The following is a 17929-nucleotide window of genomic DNA, read 5'->3' as shown; positions in this document are numbered from 1 at the left end:
TGGAGGATCCCGAGACGTTCCAAGGCCAGTGAGTCGATGTAATCCCTCCATCTGCGCCTTGGTCTCCTCCCAGTGGGACGTGCATCGAGGACCTCCCTATAGGGAGACGCCCGAGAGGCATCCTAACCAGATGCCCGAACCACCTAAACTGGCTCCTTTCCAGGCGAAGGAGCAGCGGCTCTACTCCGAGTCTCTCCCGCGTGACTGAGTACATGTGTGTAATACAGTTAGTTAGTTGCTGCAAGAGTGAGGTCTAGCCAACACCAACTCGGGATTCCTGGATCGCTGCCCTCCACAATTTCCTATCCAACATCAGGTTCTTGAGCTCTGCAGTATGTTGTCAGCCAAGCTGTAGCGCCGCAGCACGTCTACATATGTGGTATATACGCTTCTTTCCCCTCCTGGCTTTGCCCTGGGTTGGCTCCCATTGGGTCAATTTACTTGCCTCAAGTTCTGGGTGCCTGACGCATGCAGTGCCCTGCCAGCCTCATCCTTCTCTCTCTGACTTTGTCCGTGACCCGTGGTAGGTCCCCATAGAGGACCACATTTCTGATGCGGTCCGTCCATGTGACACCTAGTGCCATTCGTAGCATTCTTGTGTAGACTCCATCCAGGAATTATTACACTCATTTATCTCTATTATAGTGATGGGAGATTAATCGGCAAACACATCGGTATCGGCCGATTTTAGTTGTTTTTAGATCGGTTCGATTCGTCTTTACAGATAAACACGCCCAAACAGCTTGAACAGAACTACAAGCTCACAATATTAAATATAAAGTTATTTAAGTTAAATCTGACTTGCCTAAGCCTGCAGGGCAGACACCCTGTTACATGTATTTTTCAGAATGGACAAAATTATTATAATTGTTCAATACAGAATGAGATCATATCGATATCGGCCAAAATGTCTCATCGGCACCTCCCTAATCTCTACTGTACTGCCATGGCTGGAATACAGTATTCGACTCGTGGAAATAGATGGTGGTTCTTTGGTTTTGCTTCTCTTCATATCATAAGGCTGCTGTGGTGTAAGTGTAAACTGGGGTTTTCTAAACACACTGGAGATGAAGCATATAGGCTATGCAGTCAGTTCCGAAATAGAGGCTTCCCATTGTTTAATGATAATGACTTGAGTATTGGAACCATTATGTCAGGGTTCCCCAATAGGCGGCCCGCGGGCCATTTGCGGAATTTTCAGGGCAAGACCTCGACCTCACGCGTGCGGACTCGGCCCCCAGCCTGGTACCCTAGTCAAAATATGGCCCTCGAGGAAAATTAATTGGGGAACCCTGCATTATGTCAATCAGTGTGCATGTGGAGCTATATTAGCTCCTGAATAATGAAGTTGGCCATTCCAAAAAGTGAGCAAAATGTCGGTTAGTCATGTTGACATAGTTTTGAAATGTCAGTAACTTCCAGTTTAGCCTTTTTGTTTTCTCTTCATGGAAGGACAGTATGTGAGGCAGGGAGGTATTTCTGCACAGACTTCTCTATTAAAATGACGTGCTTCATTCATTCATTCATTCATTCATCCATTCATTCATTCATTCATTCATTCATTCATTCATTCATTCATTCATCCATTCATTCATTCATTCATTCATTCATCCATTCATCCATTCATCCATTCATCCATTCATTCATTCATTCATTCATCCATTCATCCATTCATCCATTCATCCATTCATTCATTCATTCATCCATTCATTCATTCATTCATTCATTCATTCATTCATTCATTCATTCATTCATTCATTCAACAAAAACCTACTATGTTTAGTTCACTGATTTACTGGCAAAAACAACGCACGCACGCACGCACGCACGCACGCACGCACGCACGCACGCACGCACGCACGCACGCACGCACGCACGCACGCACACTGACTAAGTGTTGGAGTTTGGAAGCGCTCATTTTCAGCAAAGCAACCGCCTGCTGCCTCCTGCATCATGTGCAAATTCTAAACCGGTGGTACGCATGGGCCGTTGAGTGATATCCAACGAGCAGTGGAGTGCACAGATAGACACTAGGGGGTGCTAGAGCACCCCCTGCCCTTTTGGCAATGTGCCCTTTTGAAAAAAAAAAAAAAAAGAAACTTTTTTTTTTCTTTTTTTTTTTTACTTTTCAAAAATAGCAGACCTACAAGCTCGTAGCGCGCCACTCGGTGGCGCGCTACGAGCTTGTAGATCTGCTATTTTTCAATAGCTAAAGCATAACATAATGCTAACACCAAAAGGGGTTCCCGCCCAAAATAGATTAAGGCAACCGGCCGGTTCCACGCGCTGCACAAGGTGCCCTTTTTTAACTTGAGCACCTGCCCCTCTAAATGTCTGTGCACGCCACTGCCAACGAGCACTTCCAAACTCCAACACAAGAATAATCACCTGCCAGGAATTTCCTGACAGGAAGTAGCTCATAACATGTCTACAGTGGATTTTTTATATGAAACAAACACTTGGCAGATTGAAAGAGGATAATTCAAGCTTTCCGTAACAGCTGCAATGTTGGTGAGTTTGACATTGTTTAATACGATCAGATAGGACCTTTCTGTTTGGATGAATGGGCTGTCAGTGGGAAACGCCATCTAGTTTGCACCTTGCTGGCAATATGGCCAATGGGACGTTAGCAGCTCTGCTTTACACAGGTGCAGTGATTGAGCAAGTGTTGGTTTACAGTGAGCGGCCAGCTGAGCATGTTTGCTAGCTACTACGTGGCTTATTTCTGACTTGAGAATGTTTTCAGATACATATTTTAGCGTGAGGATTGAAACGAGCAATACACTGTCTGGATGTCATCTTCAATGAGATTAGTAGTGGTACTTCTGTACTTCAGTAATCAAAATCAGCTGTGTTTCTTGGAGGAACGTGCAGCGGTTGGAATCAAACAATGTGAATGAAATCAAGATTCATTTATATTCATGAGAGCAGTGGTACGTCATCATCACACAGCACGTTTTCGATCACAGGAAGTAACTCAATTGTTTTTTTTTAATGGGTTTTTGATATAAACAATTGTAAATGTCCCATTGTTTTGGCATCCATTGTTAGGTATGGCCATTATGATTACCACGGATATGCTCTAAAAGTGTAAAAAACACACACACACACACACACACACACACACACACACACACACACACACACACACACACACACACACACACACACACACACACACACACACACACACACACACATTTTCCATTTAATTTCTTTAAATATGGAGTCATCGTCCAACTATGCGCATATAATTCAGTTGTTATGTCCAATGTGTCTCAGATCAGGGGTTCTCAACGTTTTTGGCCGGGGACCCCCGGAAATGCTTTGGCAATGTCTCGGGACCCCCCTCCCGACCCCCAATATAAATTGACTGCTACAATAACCTTAAACCATTTTGGGCGGGAACCCCTTTTGGTGTTTTAAGCATTGTTATAATTTAGCTATTGAAAAATAGCAGATCTACAAGCTCATAGCGCGCCACCGAGTGGCGCGCTACGAGCTTGTAGGTCTGCTATTTTTGAAAAATCGTGAAAATAAAAATTTAAAAAAAAATATTTTGTTTTTCTTTTTTTTTGAAAATAATTTGGGGACCCCCTAAAATAATTTGGCGACCCCCCGAGGGGTCGCGACCCACGGGTTGAGAACCCCTGTCTCAGATGAAGGGAGCAGCAAAAAACAACAACATGAAAGCAGTGTGCATGTCATTTATGAGTTCCTTGTAGCTTGGGGTAGGAAATGGTGCATTGTTCTGGAAAACTATTCACAAATGTGGTGCAAGTCGGTGTAGTGAAGCCTGTGAATGACTATAAATGATTTGAACCTGTCGGCAGAAGATATTGGGGGAATGTTTTGGCCTGCTATCGTTTAAAAGGATCTCTGGCTAATTAGACAAATACGCCTTAAAACATTATACTTGCCCTCTATAACTAAATTGTAAAAATAAAAACACCTTAAATATTTTATTTCTTTCAGAAATAGAGAATCTTTCACTCAATGCCTTAACAGACGACGTCACACTGATAAGAAACAGCATGCGCGTGCATACCGGCAGCAGAAGAACCATGCCTCTCATAAGATGCAATGGAAAAGTTCTAGCTGCACTAAAAAAATTCCCCATCAAACTTTCAGATGCTGTTTTTCTCCCAGTGTGGAGGAAGAATGATTAGGATTTTTATTGTATTTTCTCACTCTTGAAATATATAATCCATTGGTTTCTGCTGTGCGTGAACAATAATAGTAATTCAAAGCAGTTGTCCTCACAACCACATAACCTCCAGTCGCTGTCATAAGAACGGGAGGTGCGCTCATGATAACGGCAGCAGAGCCTGTTTGTCCATGGCTGCACGCGCACCTGCAGCCCATCAAGTATAATTTATGCTTCGTCCCGCGATGGTGTCGCGCACGCAGACCTCTACACTCACATAGTTGCATCCGCGATGCGATGTGAGCTTGTATATCAGACGTTCTCTGTGCGCAATACTGTTGCGCTTTGAAGTATAAATGTCTCCTAGGGTGCATCTCACTATCCAACACAAGAGGAGGTTGAATGAACTGAAACCAGCGCTCCCCAAAACAACAGGTTTGGAGATCTGTTGGGAATTGATTACATGAAACAGTCACCCGTGCGCCCAGTCCCAATGTTTGTAAACAAATAATTGGTCTATAGGAACTGCTCCTGTCGCAATTTGATGATGTCATAATATGACCACACATGGACATATTATGTCCATGTGTGGTCCAGCCCGATGGAATGTATGGAATGCACATGCTAATATAAAGTATTTAAAATATTGCTTTGATGCTCATATTAACTTTAGAAAGTATAGAGCGTCGCAGTCCCGCCTCCTACCCTGGACCAGGAAATGAAACCCAATGCATTTTCCTCATAGACATTTCTTAAAGTATTTATTTAAAGACGGTTACGCCGCGGACAAAGCCAACTGGAGTCGTGACAACTCATGACAACACAAACAATATTTTGGACCAAACAAATAATTAGAAAGAAGAAGAAAACGGCAGGTTACAACACTTTTTTGTTGTTTTTCTTCTTTGTAATTATTTGTTTGGTCCAAAATATTTGTGTTGTCATGAGTTGTCACGACTCGAGTTGGCTTTGTCCGCGGCGTAACCGTCTTTAAATAAATACTTTAAGAAATGTCTATGGGAAAAATGCATTGGGTTTAATTTCCTGGTCCATGTTAGGAGGCGGGACTGCGATGCTCTATTAAGTTGTTTTTTAGCACCAGCATTCCATAGACATTCCATAGGGCTGGACCACACATGGACATATGATCATCGACTTGCGACAGGAGCAGTTCCTATTGAGTGAAAGATTCTCTATTTACGAAAGAAATAAAATATTGATGGTGTTGATTGATGTTTGATTGATGTTTTAGTTACAGGGGGCAAGTATAGTGTTTTAAGACACGTTTGTCTTATTGGCCAGGGATCCTTTTAAAGGACTCATACTCCACAGTAGGCTATACCTACAACCTTATACCTATAACCTTTTTTTAACCCACTGTCACTGACGTGAAGTTGCTTACAGTCACACTTCCATAGTTGCTGACCCGCATGGCATGTTCGTTGTTCAGTCCTCGCAATTACTTCAGATATACAGTATGGTGGCAACTCTCCGGGGGAGTCATTAAAGGAAAAATCCACACCAAAACACTGTACCCTGAATCAGCCTATAATCCTGTCCCAACATACAGTATACAGTACATGTTGGCCTTGAAATGTTTCATAGATGCCCCCTGTTCTCCATTTCCCCCCACCCCTCCCACAGTGCAATGCAGTTAGAATGCAGGAGCTATAGTTGTCTTCATTCTAATGCGGGTATTTTAGTAGCTCCAAACTTTATTTTCTTCCACAAATCGTCTATTTAAAGGGCGGCTGTAGCTCAGGAGGTAGAGCAGGTCGTCCAATGACCCCTGGGTCGGCGGTTCGAATCCCGGCTCCTCCTGTCCACATGTCGAAGTGTCCTTGGGCAAGACACTGAACCCTACATTGCCTCCAATGAGTTGGTCGGTGTTAGCTTGCCACCATTGGGGTCTGAATGTGGGAAGTGAGGACGCTGGCGTCGACTGTTCGCCGCTTCACCTCCCAATGTATGAATGAATGAACCATTGTAAAGCGCTTTGAGCACTTGGAAAAGCGCTATAAAAATGCAATTCATTATTAATAATGTCCTGGTACTCACACATGCACTGTTTGTCACCCTTGAGCTCATACAGAACCCAGGCCTTAATTTTGAGGCCCTTTGAGAACTCTACTGCTGGGCTATGAGCTTGTAGATCTGCTACGTTTCAACAGCTAAAGTATGAACTAATGGTTGAAGTGGTTATGGAATACCTGGTGCTAACTGTTAAGTCTAGATACATTGTTCTAAACCAGTGCTTTTCAACCTTTTTCATTAAAGGGATAGTTCAGATTTTTTGAACTTAAGTTGTATGAAATACTTGCCATTAATATAGTGGTTGCAACTGTATTAATTGATTGCCCGAGTCCCGTGGTTGGAGTTCTGCTCTGGTTTTGGTCAATATTAAGTAGTTCCGGTCATTTTGTGGGGGGCACTGGGGCCACGCAGTAAAAGTAAATGAATCCACAAAACGGACGTAATTTGTATTGTTGACCTATTTCTAAAATATTAGCGCGACTTTCGTTCAACTTTGACCCCTCTATCACATGGAACTATTTTTTGGGCGTAGTGATATGGACACAAAAAACATAGTTCTGTGTGATAGAGGGGTAAAAAAAAGAACGAAAGTTGCACTAATATTTTAGAAATAGGTCAACAATACAAATGACGTTAGTTTTGTGGATTAATTTATTTTTACTGCGTGGCCCAGTGCCCCCCACAAAATGACCGGAACTACTTGATATTTCACCAAAACCAGAGCAGAACTCTCACCACGGGACTCAGGCAATCAATTAATACAGTTGCAACCACTATATTAATGGCAAGTATTTCATACAACTTAAGTTAAAAAAATCTGAACTATCCCTTTAAGGCCCATTATTTCTTTGGCATTTGAGCCACGGTCCACCATTTGATGACATTTAGCCTCTCAGACCCAAGACTTGATATTTTGTCCAACACTTCCATGCTGTGTTATATTGATGTTGGTACCATTAGGAGAGATAACAGGCAAACTTTGATCAAAATAACAAGTCTTCTACATTCTGTAATTGCGTAGACTTCTTGTAAATTAATCAATGCATATTATGTTTAACAATAATGCAACTCTTGAGAGCCTAAAATGAAACCAAATTAGCCTCTCAGACCCAAAACGTAGAATGTTGTTATCGTTGTCTGCATAGCAGAGATCAAAATAGGCAAACGTTGATCGAAAATAACAATTCTTCTACAATCTCTAATTGTGTACACTTGTAAATTAAGTAATGCAGATGTGTATCAATAATTGAACCCATTTTGACCTGAGATCAGATTCTAAAAATGTCTGTTTGAAAATCACAGTTTTCTGAAAAAGCTATGTTTCTACAGTATGTCAGTGGTCCTTCGATTTTTCAAAAATAGCAGACCTACAAGCTCGTAGCGCGCCACTCGGTGGCGCGCTATGAGCTTGTAGATCTGCTATTTTTCAATAGCTAAAGCATATCATAATGCTAACAACAAAAGGGGTTCCCGCCCAAAATGGGTTAACTCTTGAGAGTGTAAAATTAAACCAAATGGACCCGTACGGGTCCATTTGGTTTCATTTTACGCTCTCAAGAGTTAAAGATCACTAATGGTCCATTTGGTTATACCAACTCTCCATTTAGCTGGGGACCTCCTGGAACCCCCTCAAGGACCACTGGTGGTCCCCGGACCGCTGGTTGAAGACCACTGTTCTAACGTTTGGCTTCAACTTTGTGTCCCCCTTAGAGAACATGACGACTGCCACGTCCCCCATCCTGCTCAAATGGGACCCCAAGAGTCTGGAGATCCGAACCCTGACCGTGGAGAGGCTGCTGGAGCCGCTGGTCACACAGGTATACATACCGCTGGTTTATGCCACTATTAATATCCATAGGGTGTTGGTGTGATCAATAGGTCACAGGTCACAATTGATCAACAGGTGTGATCAATAATGGCTAATTTGGGCCCTGTCCAGAGCCTGCATGGACATTGGACAGAGGCTTTTGTACCGGTTCTGGACAACGGTGCATCCCGCCGACTCGCGGGCCAGGCACCGCACTCCCTGTGGTGTTGTGAGTGTGGAACGCACGTGTCAAATTTGAAGTCGGTGCGGCGAAGGGTTTCCGAGTCATGTGGATTACAAACATACACGCACGCACGCACGCGCGCACGCACGCACGCACGCACGCACGCACGCACGCACGCACACACGCACGCACGCACGCACGCACGCGCACACGTACATAGACGTACATAGTTGGTGCATTTATAGATAGATTGTACACGTGCTAAATATAATTGTTTCTCTAAATTGGCCACTGTTCACAAAGCAAGCACCGTACTGGGGAAAGGAGGTGTTTCATGGAGTTTTAGTTGGTGGTGGTGATGGATGAAAAAGTGATCAATAGTTTTGCTATAGGATTTCCTTTTCAACGCAGTATATATATAGGTCTGATTGATCATTCCATCAAAAAGCTGCTTGTTGGAGCCCACAGTGTCCTGGCTAGCCAAACGTTGCTCTTGCTCCACTCTGGCTTGAAACTTTTAGCAAAAGAGGAGAAAAAAATGCTAATCAGCGCGGGGCATCCAGCTGGCACACATGCAGGGATCGGATTCCATGCCCGCTGCCGTGGAGAATTGAGGTTTAAAACAGTGCATGACGTCGCTGAAAATCCAGAGGCCCCCTGCCAGGAGGGGGGGGGGGTTCACCACAGTGTAGACTATAACAGTGGTTCCCAAACTTTTACATGTTAAGGACCCCCAAATCAACATTTATTAGGCCACGGACCCCCCCTTTTGAAAACATGCCAGTGACCCCGATAAGGGAGGATTTTTACGGCTCTAGCAGTGATTCCGAAACATGTTAATTTCAATGACCCCCAGTTTCACACGCATTTGGCTACGGACCCCCGATTTAATGGCATTTCTATCTCTGGTACCCCAATTTATATTGTCAAACCACTGTTAATTTAACTCTGAGAGTGTACAAATGGAACCAAATTGACAAATGGTTAGGGTCCATTTGGTTCCATTTGTACACTCTCTGAGTTACAGACCCATAAGTGTCCATTTGGTTCCCAATCCATTGAGCTATGTACCCCCTGGAACTCCCTCAGGTACCCCTGGGGGTCCCCGGACCCCACTTTGGGGACCCATGGCCTATAACATCACGTTAACTAGAAAAAGTGCCCCTTCCTCCACCAGGGCAGGTCAGGTTGTGGCCTCCTGGTGGCGCTATAATAGGCCAATGTGAAAAAGGTGCCATTTGTTCTTATGACTTTGATGGCAATTGGATGATTTTGAGGCATTTTGTTCCAAAAATGTGTTTTGCTCATCCAGCTGTTGGTGGTGCTATAACAGGCCAATGTGAAAAAGGTGCCATTTGTTCTTATGACTTTGATGCAATTTGTTCCAAAAATGTGTTTTCCAAAAATCCAGCTGTTGGTGGCGCTATAACAGGCCAATGTGAAAAGGGTGGGATATATTCCTCAGCCTATAGTAGGAAAGTGTGTGAAAGATTTCATGTAAATTACACGCTGCGTTCATAATTTGAGGCTTTTTGTTAAAAAACGGGCCAATCCTGCAAACTTTGAAAGCCAATGTTAGCCAATTAGGATGGAATATGAAATATCGGACAGATCCGTCTTGAACACATGACTATAGAGATAGTGTGTAACGATTTTGGACAGAATCTGGAAGAGTAATGTAAAAAAATGTGTTTTTCAAAAGTCGGCCTCCTGGTTGGCGCTATAACGTTTCCGTTGTGGAAAATTTGGGGCAGAGGTTCATCGTTGGCATCCAGGGAGTGTGTGGACGGACACACACACACACACACACACACACACACACACACACACACACACACACACACACACATTGACACACACACACACACACACACACACACACACACACACACACACACACACACACACACACACACACACACACACACACACACACACACACACACACACACACACACACACACACACGGAGTGCAAAACATACTCTCTCCCCATGCCTTCGGCCTGGTGGAGACAATAAGAGTGCTTGCTTCAATAAGAATGCAACACTCCCCCCCCCCCCCCCCCCCCCCCCCCCCAGGTTGGCAGAGGAAGTGTAGCACCCAGGATTACATTAGATAATTGACACTGGGTGGAAAAAATGGGTTGCAAAATCGTGGGATAAAAATGTGTTAAAAAAAAGAAAAGAATGTAACACGATTTTAATGATCCGTCCAAAATACTAATTTTGGTGCATTGCTTGCTACCCCTCCCGTACGCCACCCGTTTGTGAAACCTCCGCGGTGCATTGGGGACTTCATCAGTCGTTCTTATTGTGACACACAATCGCTCCGTGTTCACAGCTATAGGTGGGATGCCAGGGTGGGGGGGGAGATCCCTGTTGATCGCTGCGAGGGCGACTAATACAGGTCTCCTGCTCAGTGAGGTGTGGTGGAGCTGAGAAGAACAGCTTCGCGCTATAGATCAGGGGTTCTCAACCCGTGGGTCGCGACCCCTCGGGGGGTCGCCAAATTATTTTAGGGGGTCCCCAAATTATTTTAAAAAAAAAGAAAAAAAAAAATGATTTTTTTTTTTTTTTAATTCACGATTCTTCAAAAATAGCAGATCTACAAGCTCATAGCGCGCCACTCGGTGGCGCGCTATGAGCTTGTAGATCTGCTATTTTTCAATAGCTAAATTATAACAATGCTTAAAACACCAAAAGGGGTTCCCGCCCAAAATGGTTTAAGGTTATTGTAGCAGTCAATTCATATTGGGGGTCGGGAGGGGGCGGGGGTCCCGAGACATTGCCAAAGCATTTCCGGGGGTCCCCGGCCAAAAACGTTGAGAACCCCTGCTATAGATAACATTTTGAATACATTCGGAAAGTGAAACTCCTCACTGTCTGTCAGGAGAATAGAAGAAGCCTCCCTTTATGTCACAGTACGTATCTTTCCCATGGTTTGAATTACTTACTGTCATAACAAGTAGATTGGGAGAAAAGGAATTGTCAGAAATGCTAAACCAGTGCTGGTGTTTGGCATTGGCTGGCCTGCCTGCCTGCCTGCCTGGGCCACTAGACTACATAGCCTGACGCTGTTGGCTCACGGCCATGGATTCCTTTGTGTTGCAGTCTGTGCAGATGGTGCGAGCACGCGACTGCGTGCGCGCGCGCACTCACACTGGCTCATTGTGACTCGTGCCGGCATGCATGCGTCTGTGATATAATGCCGTTCGTCAAACAATGGTCCTGTGGAGCCAATTAGTTACAGCTGCATCCGCGTGTCTTCAACAACAAGAACGGCAACATTAAGCCATTAAGACCTGTTTACCGGATGCTACAGAATGTCTTCCAAATCCTGACAGTTTTCTGAAAGAAAAAAACCAAAATGTATCAGTGGCCAAACCTTTTCATGTCAAGGACCCACAGAATTATCTATATTTGGCCACTGGACCCTCTCATCTGAAAAGATGTTGTTCCAAGGACCCCCCCCCCCAGAAGCAACGATATGAGTTCAAAACATCCACTGTGAAAGGATACATATTCAAAGATTTGCACTCGTTTTCACGATTTTTCAAAAATAGCAGATCTACAAGCTCGTAGCGCGGCACTCGGTGCCGCGCTACGAGCTTGTAGGTCTGCTATTCGTCGACAGCTAAAGCATAACCCAATGGTTGAAGTGGTTAAAGTGGCTATAACGTGACTCAGCTGTGTCCCCGCGCGTGGTCTTAATGAGTTAAACATGACACCTGTGCTGCCCTGCATGCATTCAAGTCCCTCCAGGCTGCCGTTCCAATATGTTTCCGCATAATTAACCATTGGATACAGACGTGTCAATGTTCCTTCCTGGACACGTATAGGCGAAATAATCCATAATTATTTTTTACCCATCAGATACGCATCCGCTCATCTGCGTGCGACTGCTCTTATATACTGGCAGCTTTTTTTAGAGCGCTTTTAGTCAAAGCAGTCAGAAAATGTGTGATATTTTAATCATGCATGTTAGCGTTGTTCACATAACATATCATTACTTTATTTTCTATTGTCTCAAAGTCTGTATCGACACAATATGCCATAGACAAGGGAAAGGAAGGTTTTACTTATTATTCCACCCATCCAGCCGTCTTCAACCGCTTATCCGTAGTCAGGTCGCGGGGGAAACGGCTCCACCAGAGAGCTCCAGACTTCCCTCTCCAGAGCAACATTAGTGACTTCCTCCTGGGGGGGATCCCGAGACGCTCCAAGGCCAGTGAATCGATGTGATTCCTCCAACTGCGCCTTGGTCTGCCCCGGGGTCTCCTCCCAGTGGGACGTGCCTCGAGGACCTCCCTATAGGGAGACGCCCGAGGGGCATCCTAACCAGATGTCCGAACCATAAGCTGGCTCCTTTCCAGGCGAATTAAGGAGCAGTGACTCTACTACGAGTCTCTCTCGCGTGACTGAACTTCTCACCCTATATCTCTAAGGGAGATGCCAGCAGCCACCCGTCAAAGAAAGCTCATTTTGGTATACAGTATGTTCTCGCGACCTTATTCTTTGGGTAGTGACCCACACTTCATGACCATAGAGTAGGAAGGAAGATTACTCGGTAGACAGAGAGCTTTGCCTTCTGGCTCAGCTCTCAGCCATATAAGGTTGAGATTCAGGGTAACTTTGCTTTGCTGGTTTTCACGTTTTTGGCACAGCTACAAATAGAACAAATGCTGCAAAATTGGCTTTGTTGCTCTTTAGAAGAGCTACTGCAAAATCAAGCACGTATTATACTCGCATTAATCACGAAAACAAAATACACACAATCCTGGAGAGAGGGACTGTGTTTATACTCCAGAAAAACCATCCCGTTTCTGAGAGGGCCTTGGCAACCATCCCATTTCAGAGCGGGCCTTGGCAACCATCCCATTTCTCTGAGAGGACTTGATAAAGTTAGTATAGTGGCTGACTCATTATAACTGTGGTGGGTATTTGTTTTGGAAAGAGTGGAGTCACTCACAGCTTAAGAACCACACTATTGAACTTGTGTATACTTTGGTCCCCTTGAGATTGTTAGCATTAATCATAGCCCCCCCCAACACCTACCCCCACCCACCCCCACCATATCCCCACACCCCCGCTACTCAGCCTCTTAATCCAATCTTTGTTTTGTTTGTTCCAGTGTGGATTGTAATTCCACAGGAATGAAGCATTACTTCATCACTTGCTTAGGATTGTGTTGAATGGACTAATAACAAACGAGACATCACATACAGTTGGGTGCCACCGATATTGTCCCTTATCATTTGACCCATTTAGGCCGGACCTCAAAATTTTAAAAAAATCTTCTAAATCCTCCAGTTTTCTGAAATAAATATTTTCACGATTTTTCAAAAATAGCAGACCTACAAGCTCGTAGCGCGCCACTCGGTGGCGCGCTATGAGCTTGTAGATCTGCTATTTTTCAATAGCTAAATTATAACATAATGTTTAAAACACCAAAAGGGGTTCCCGCCCAAAATGGGTTAACTGTCCTTTTGCGCAGATCACGCAAACCTCAGCAAAAATAAAAGGACAATATCGATGGCCTCCAACTGTAACAAACGATACAGTCCCGCAAAGAACAAAAAGAAAAAACAATGCAACGTGGCATATTGATGGCTTTTATACAACACACTCGTATGTCATCGCTATCGGGCTTTCTTATAGAAAATGGGACTGCTATTTTCACAAGAGAGCAAATCTTGTATTATTGTTTTTCTTCTTTTCATGTCTCTATAAACACGTGTCACAGTGAAGAACATGTACAGTCATCTCTGATCAAAGCATGGCGGTCCCAGCCGTCATGCATGCCAGCCAGCTGCTCTGTGTTTCCACTCTGCAGCCCATCCCCCATTTGTGATTGAACTGCTCATGCTTAGTCAGCAGAACACAGCCTGTTGACGGGGGACAGGGGACGGGGACGGGAGGGACGGGAGGGACGGGGGACGGGGGGGACGGGGGGGGGGTTGTCCTGCATACTCATCGGCAGCACATTGTAAATGCACTGGAGGAAAGGAACTGAGTACATCTACTCAAGTACTTTATGAATTCCTGAGTTTTACTTGTGAGAGTAGTTCTCCATTGCAGTATTGATGCTTTTACTTAATTAAAACATCCGAGTACTTTTTTCCCACCACTGTGCAAATGCATCCTATGTGAAAATTAAAACATGTAGGGGATGTAGTTTTCAACCCTTTTCACTTCAAGGTCCATTATTTATTCAGCATAATTTGAGCCATGGCACGGACCACCATTTGTGACCGTTTCTGACCGAGGCTAATAGTCATTGATTTGTTCATGTCATGTGAAAGCTTCAAATTGACATATTGGTTGTTCAGTTTGACCCACCAGTTTTGGAGATGTGGCTTATAGAGCAATGTCTTGCAGAGAAACAGCGAGTTGAGAAAACAGGCTTGAAAGGTTCACTTCTGTGGTCTCTAACATATTACACCTAGCTACATGTTTAAGCATTTATTTCGTATTTACATGTCGATATCAGCTGACATTTATTTCAGACATATGCTTTAGTATGTCAGTCGGCCTGTGCTATTAACTCATTCCTGAACAGTCTCAAGAGTTAAAGCCTGCTGGATCCATCGATGCTTTTGGTCAACATTTTTATTTTAATTAATTACTTCATACATTTTTCACCTAAACATCATCATTGATGTTCATTGTTTAGTCTTGCAATGCCATTGGTCATGATATTTGCATATAAATACCCCCCACAGAGGCAGAAACTTAAAAATCTCTGGACTCTTATTTTTAACAATTTCTAACCTTTAACCTTTAACCCTGGAAAAACTAAAATAAAAGGTAATATAATGTTTGTGTGATAATTAGAATGTCTAGAAGATGTACATTTATTATTGTGAAAGATATCCCCCAAATGTAAATTAATAATGTATTATTAATATTTTAATAATTATTATAAATGTGCATAGATTTTTCTTTTTTTTTACATAATTTCCTCTAAAAAGTCCTAGTAGTACAAAGCAGTAGTAAGGTTGAAATCTCTTGTTTTTTGCAAGTATAAATGTATCCGGGTCTTGCAGGGTTAAGGAGCTCAAACACATTGTCTCCCTGCTTGGTGGGGCCTCTCTTCTCAAAAGAGACTCTTTTCTAAAGGCCTTTTCTCTGTGTTTCATTCACCAGGCCCGTTTCCAAGGAGTTGAGCCTGCCGTATAAATTTAGAGACCAAACAAAACGTAGGCCAGTTTAAATGGCAGCAAAATACGACCTCCCAGGAAAGTTTAAACGGATACTTTGCTATTTAAAAAATCACACCCGTGTGAACTGAGTGTTGTAAGGTCTTATATAGACTGATCAGCTGTGGTCTGACGTAATGTCTGACGTAATGAAATCACACCCGTGTGAACTGGGTGACCATAGCAACCGTGCTCATTTTTTGAGCACAGACAGACAGACAGACAGACTAACAAAGCCAGTTGTAGGAGTGGTTTACACCAGGGGTTCTCAACAATTTTGGCCGGGGACCCCCGGAAATGCTTTAGCAATGTCTCGGGACCCCCGCCCCGCCCCCTCCCGACCCCCAATATAAATTGACTGCTACAATAACCTTAAACCATTTTGGGCGGGAACCCCTTTTGGTGTTTTAAGCATTGTTATAATTTAGCTATTGAAAAAAAGCAGATCTACAAGCTCATAGCGCGCCACCGAGTGGCGCGCTACGAGCTTGTAGGTCTGCTATTTTTGAAAAATCGTGAAAATAAAATTATTTTCAAAATAAATTTTGAAAATAATTTGGGGACCCCATAAAATAATTTGGCGACCCCCCGAGGGGTCGCGACCCACGGGTTGAGAACCCCTGGTTTACACCACTCAAAAACAAAAAACAAAACATAATGTGAATTATGTATTGCCATCATTTTTCAGTGGTGGAAAGTGTAACTAAGTGCATGTACTCAAGCACTGTGCTTAAATATAAATGTGAGGTGTTTTTGAGGGGCGCTATAGCCCCGTCTGTATGTCCAGCTTTGAGAGTCTGTGTAAACACAAACATTGAAGACAAAAGTGACGACGCAAATTGTGATTGGCCAGAATGAGAACATTTCCCAATCTTCAATACCATTAATTCAACTCCATTGTACGTCTCAGAGGCAAACAGTGTATACTTTTACTCCACTACAATCATTTGAAAATGTTAGTTACTAGTTTCTCTGCAGATATAGATTATTATTACAAAATAATTATTAACCACTTCAACTCATACATGTAATAAAGCCTATTTGAAGATAGTAGATGTACAAGTTCACAACACACGAGTACTTTAACTTTTGGTACTTTAAGTATATTCTGATGCCAATACTTTTGTACTTCTTTTTTTTTTTACTATTAAAAATAAACTGCACTTTTGGTGTTGTGTGCATCACTGAAAAGTGAACATGGATCCTGGGCTCATGTTTTAGCTCACAAACGCTGAGGAAGGCCATACAGGCCGAAACGCGTCCGTTTTTCAGTCTCAGTCAGAGGTAAATAAAATCATGCAAAAGGACATACAATGAGTGCTGGCATTCTTCATCTCTACTTATATCTTCGAGCCTTGCACCTATAAGGATTTTGTTTGAACCTGGAGTGCTGCGGGTTGTCTGCTACAGGCAGTACTATTCTCTCATATATAAATAGATCTAGTGCAGCCGTTGGGCTCATGTTTTAGGTGTCATATTTCTCCACTTGGGCAGGATTCTGAGAGGGAATATACTGTACCTTTTACATACAACAATGTGCAGTTCTGACATCTATTCCGACTCATTCCCATCGGTATATGCGACCCGGCTGGAGCTGGGTCAACATGGCACCTCATTGTGTTGACATCGGGAGGGTTCTCGCATGAATAGGGATGAGATCCTGACCCAAAGAAGGTATACTCTAACAACAGTGATTTATTGTTTAAAAGGGCCTTTCTGTGTGGAGTTTGCATGTTCTCCCCGTGTCTCCTAGGGTAGGTACCCTCACAAAAACATGCAGTAATCCTGGTCTCTAAACTGCCTCCCCCTGGCCAGCCGGGGTGCCTGATGGAGGGGAAAGGAACTGGTTGGAATAACGTGTTCCTTCCACGCGCTACGTCCAACCAGGGAAACTCCCCCCTGTCAGGTGTAAAGGAGCAACTTGGACACTCAGGCATGAAGGAAGCATGAGTTCAAGTCCGTTGCTCTCCCCATGTCCCCCATATATGGGGACTAGGTTGGCGGAGGGTGTGTAGAGCCCAGGATCACATTAGATAATTGACACAGGGGTGAAAAATGGGTTACAAAATCGTGGGATAAAAAAAAAAAAAAAGAATAAAAAAAAACAGTGATTTATTAGAGGGCTGGACACACTGGACAGTGCACACAAGCATAGGCCATGCATGGCCTACTTGTGCGCAAGCAGAGTGCGCAAGTACTGCCGACCTCTACGGACTTACGATCGGCCCCTCTATAAAACATACCTATCTTGAAGCAAACCTTATAGTTACGTCACCGTTGATGGATAAAATTGATGTTGTTTACACGTCATGTCAAGTTGGAAAGTTTACCATATCTATTTGTCAGGTCAGAGGGGTCCCTATCATCTTTAACCCATTTTGGGCGGGAACCCATTTTGGTGTTAGCATTATGTTATGCTTTAGCTATTTTTGAAAAATCGAACGACTGACATAGAAACATAGCTTTTTCAGAAAACTGTCAGGATGTAGAAGACATTTTTAGGGTCAAAATGGGTTAACTTTGGCCTAGCTAGCCTATACAGTAGTTTGTTGTTTGA

At 43.6% G+C, this 17929-nt stretch overlaps 1 protein-coding gene across 1 annotated transcript in view; it reads left to right on the top strand.

The window, feature by feature from the left end:
* Window positions 1-2840: 2840 nt before the first annotated feature.
* The window catches only part of ctnna2 (catenin (cadherin-associated protein), alpha 2), a 782371-nt gene continuing 767282 nt past the window's right edge, over window positions 2841-17929 (top strand). The window contains 2 exon segments of the mRNA XM_079499975.1: window positions 2841-2972; window positions 7892-7998. Coding sequence (XP_079356101.1) covers window positions 2897-2972; window positions 7892-7998 — 183 coding nt within the window. The 5' untranslated portion in view covers window positions 2841-2896.

The sequence above is a fragment of the Electrona antarctica genome, assembly GCF_951216825.1.
Source record: "Electrona antarctica genome assembly, chromosome: 4".
NCBI classification, from domain to species: domain Eukaryota; kingdom Metazoa; phylum Chordata; class Actinopteri; order Myctophiformes; family Myctophidae; genus Electrona; species Electrona antarctica.
The sequence above is the reverse complement of the archived record's forward strand: the minus strand, read 5'-3'. Positions and strand labels throughout refer to the sequence as shown.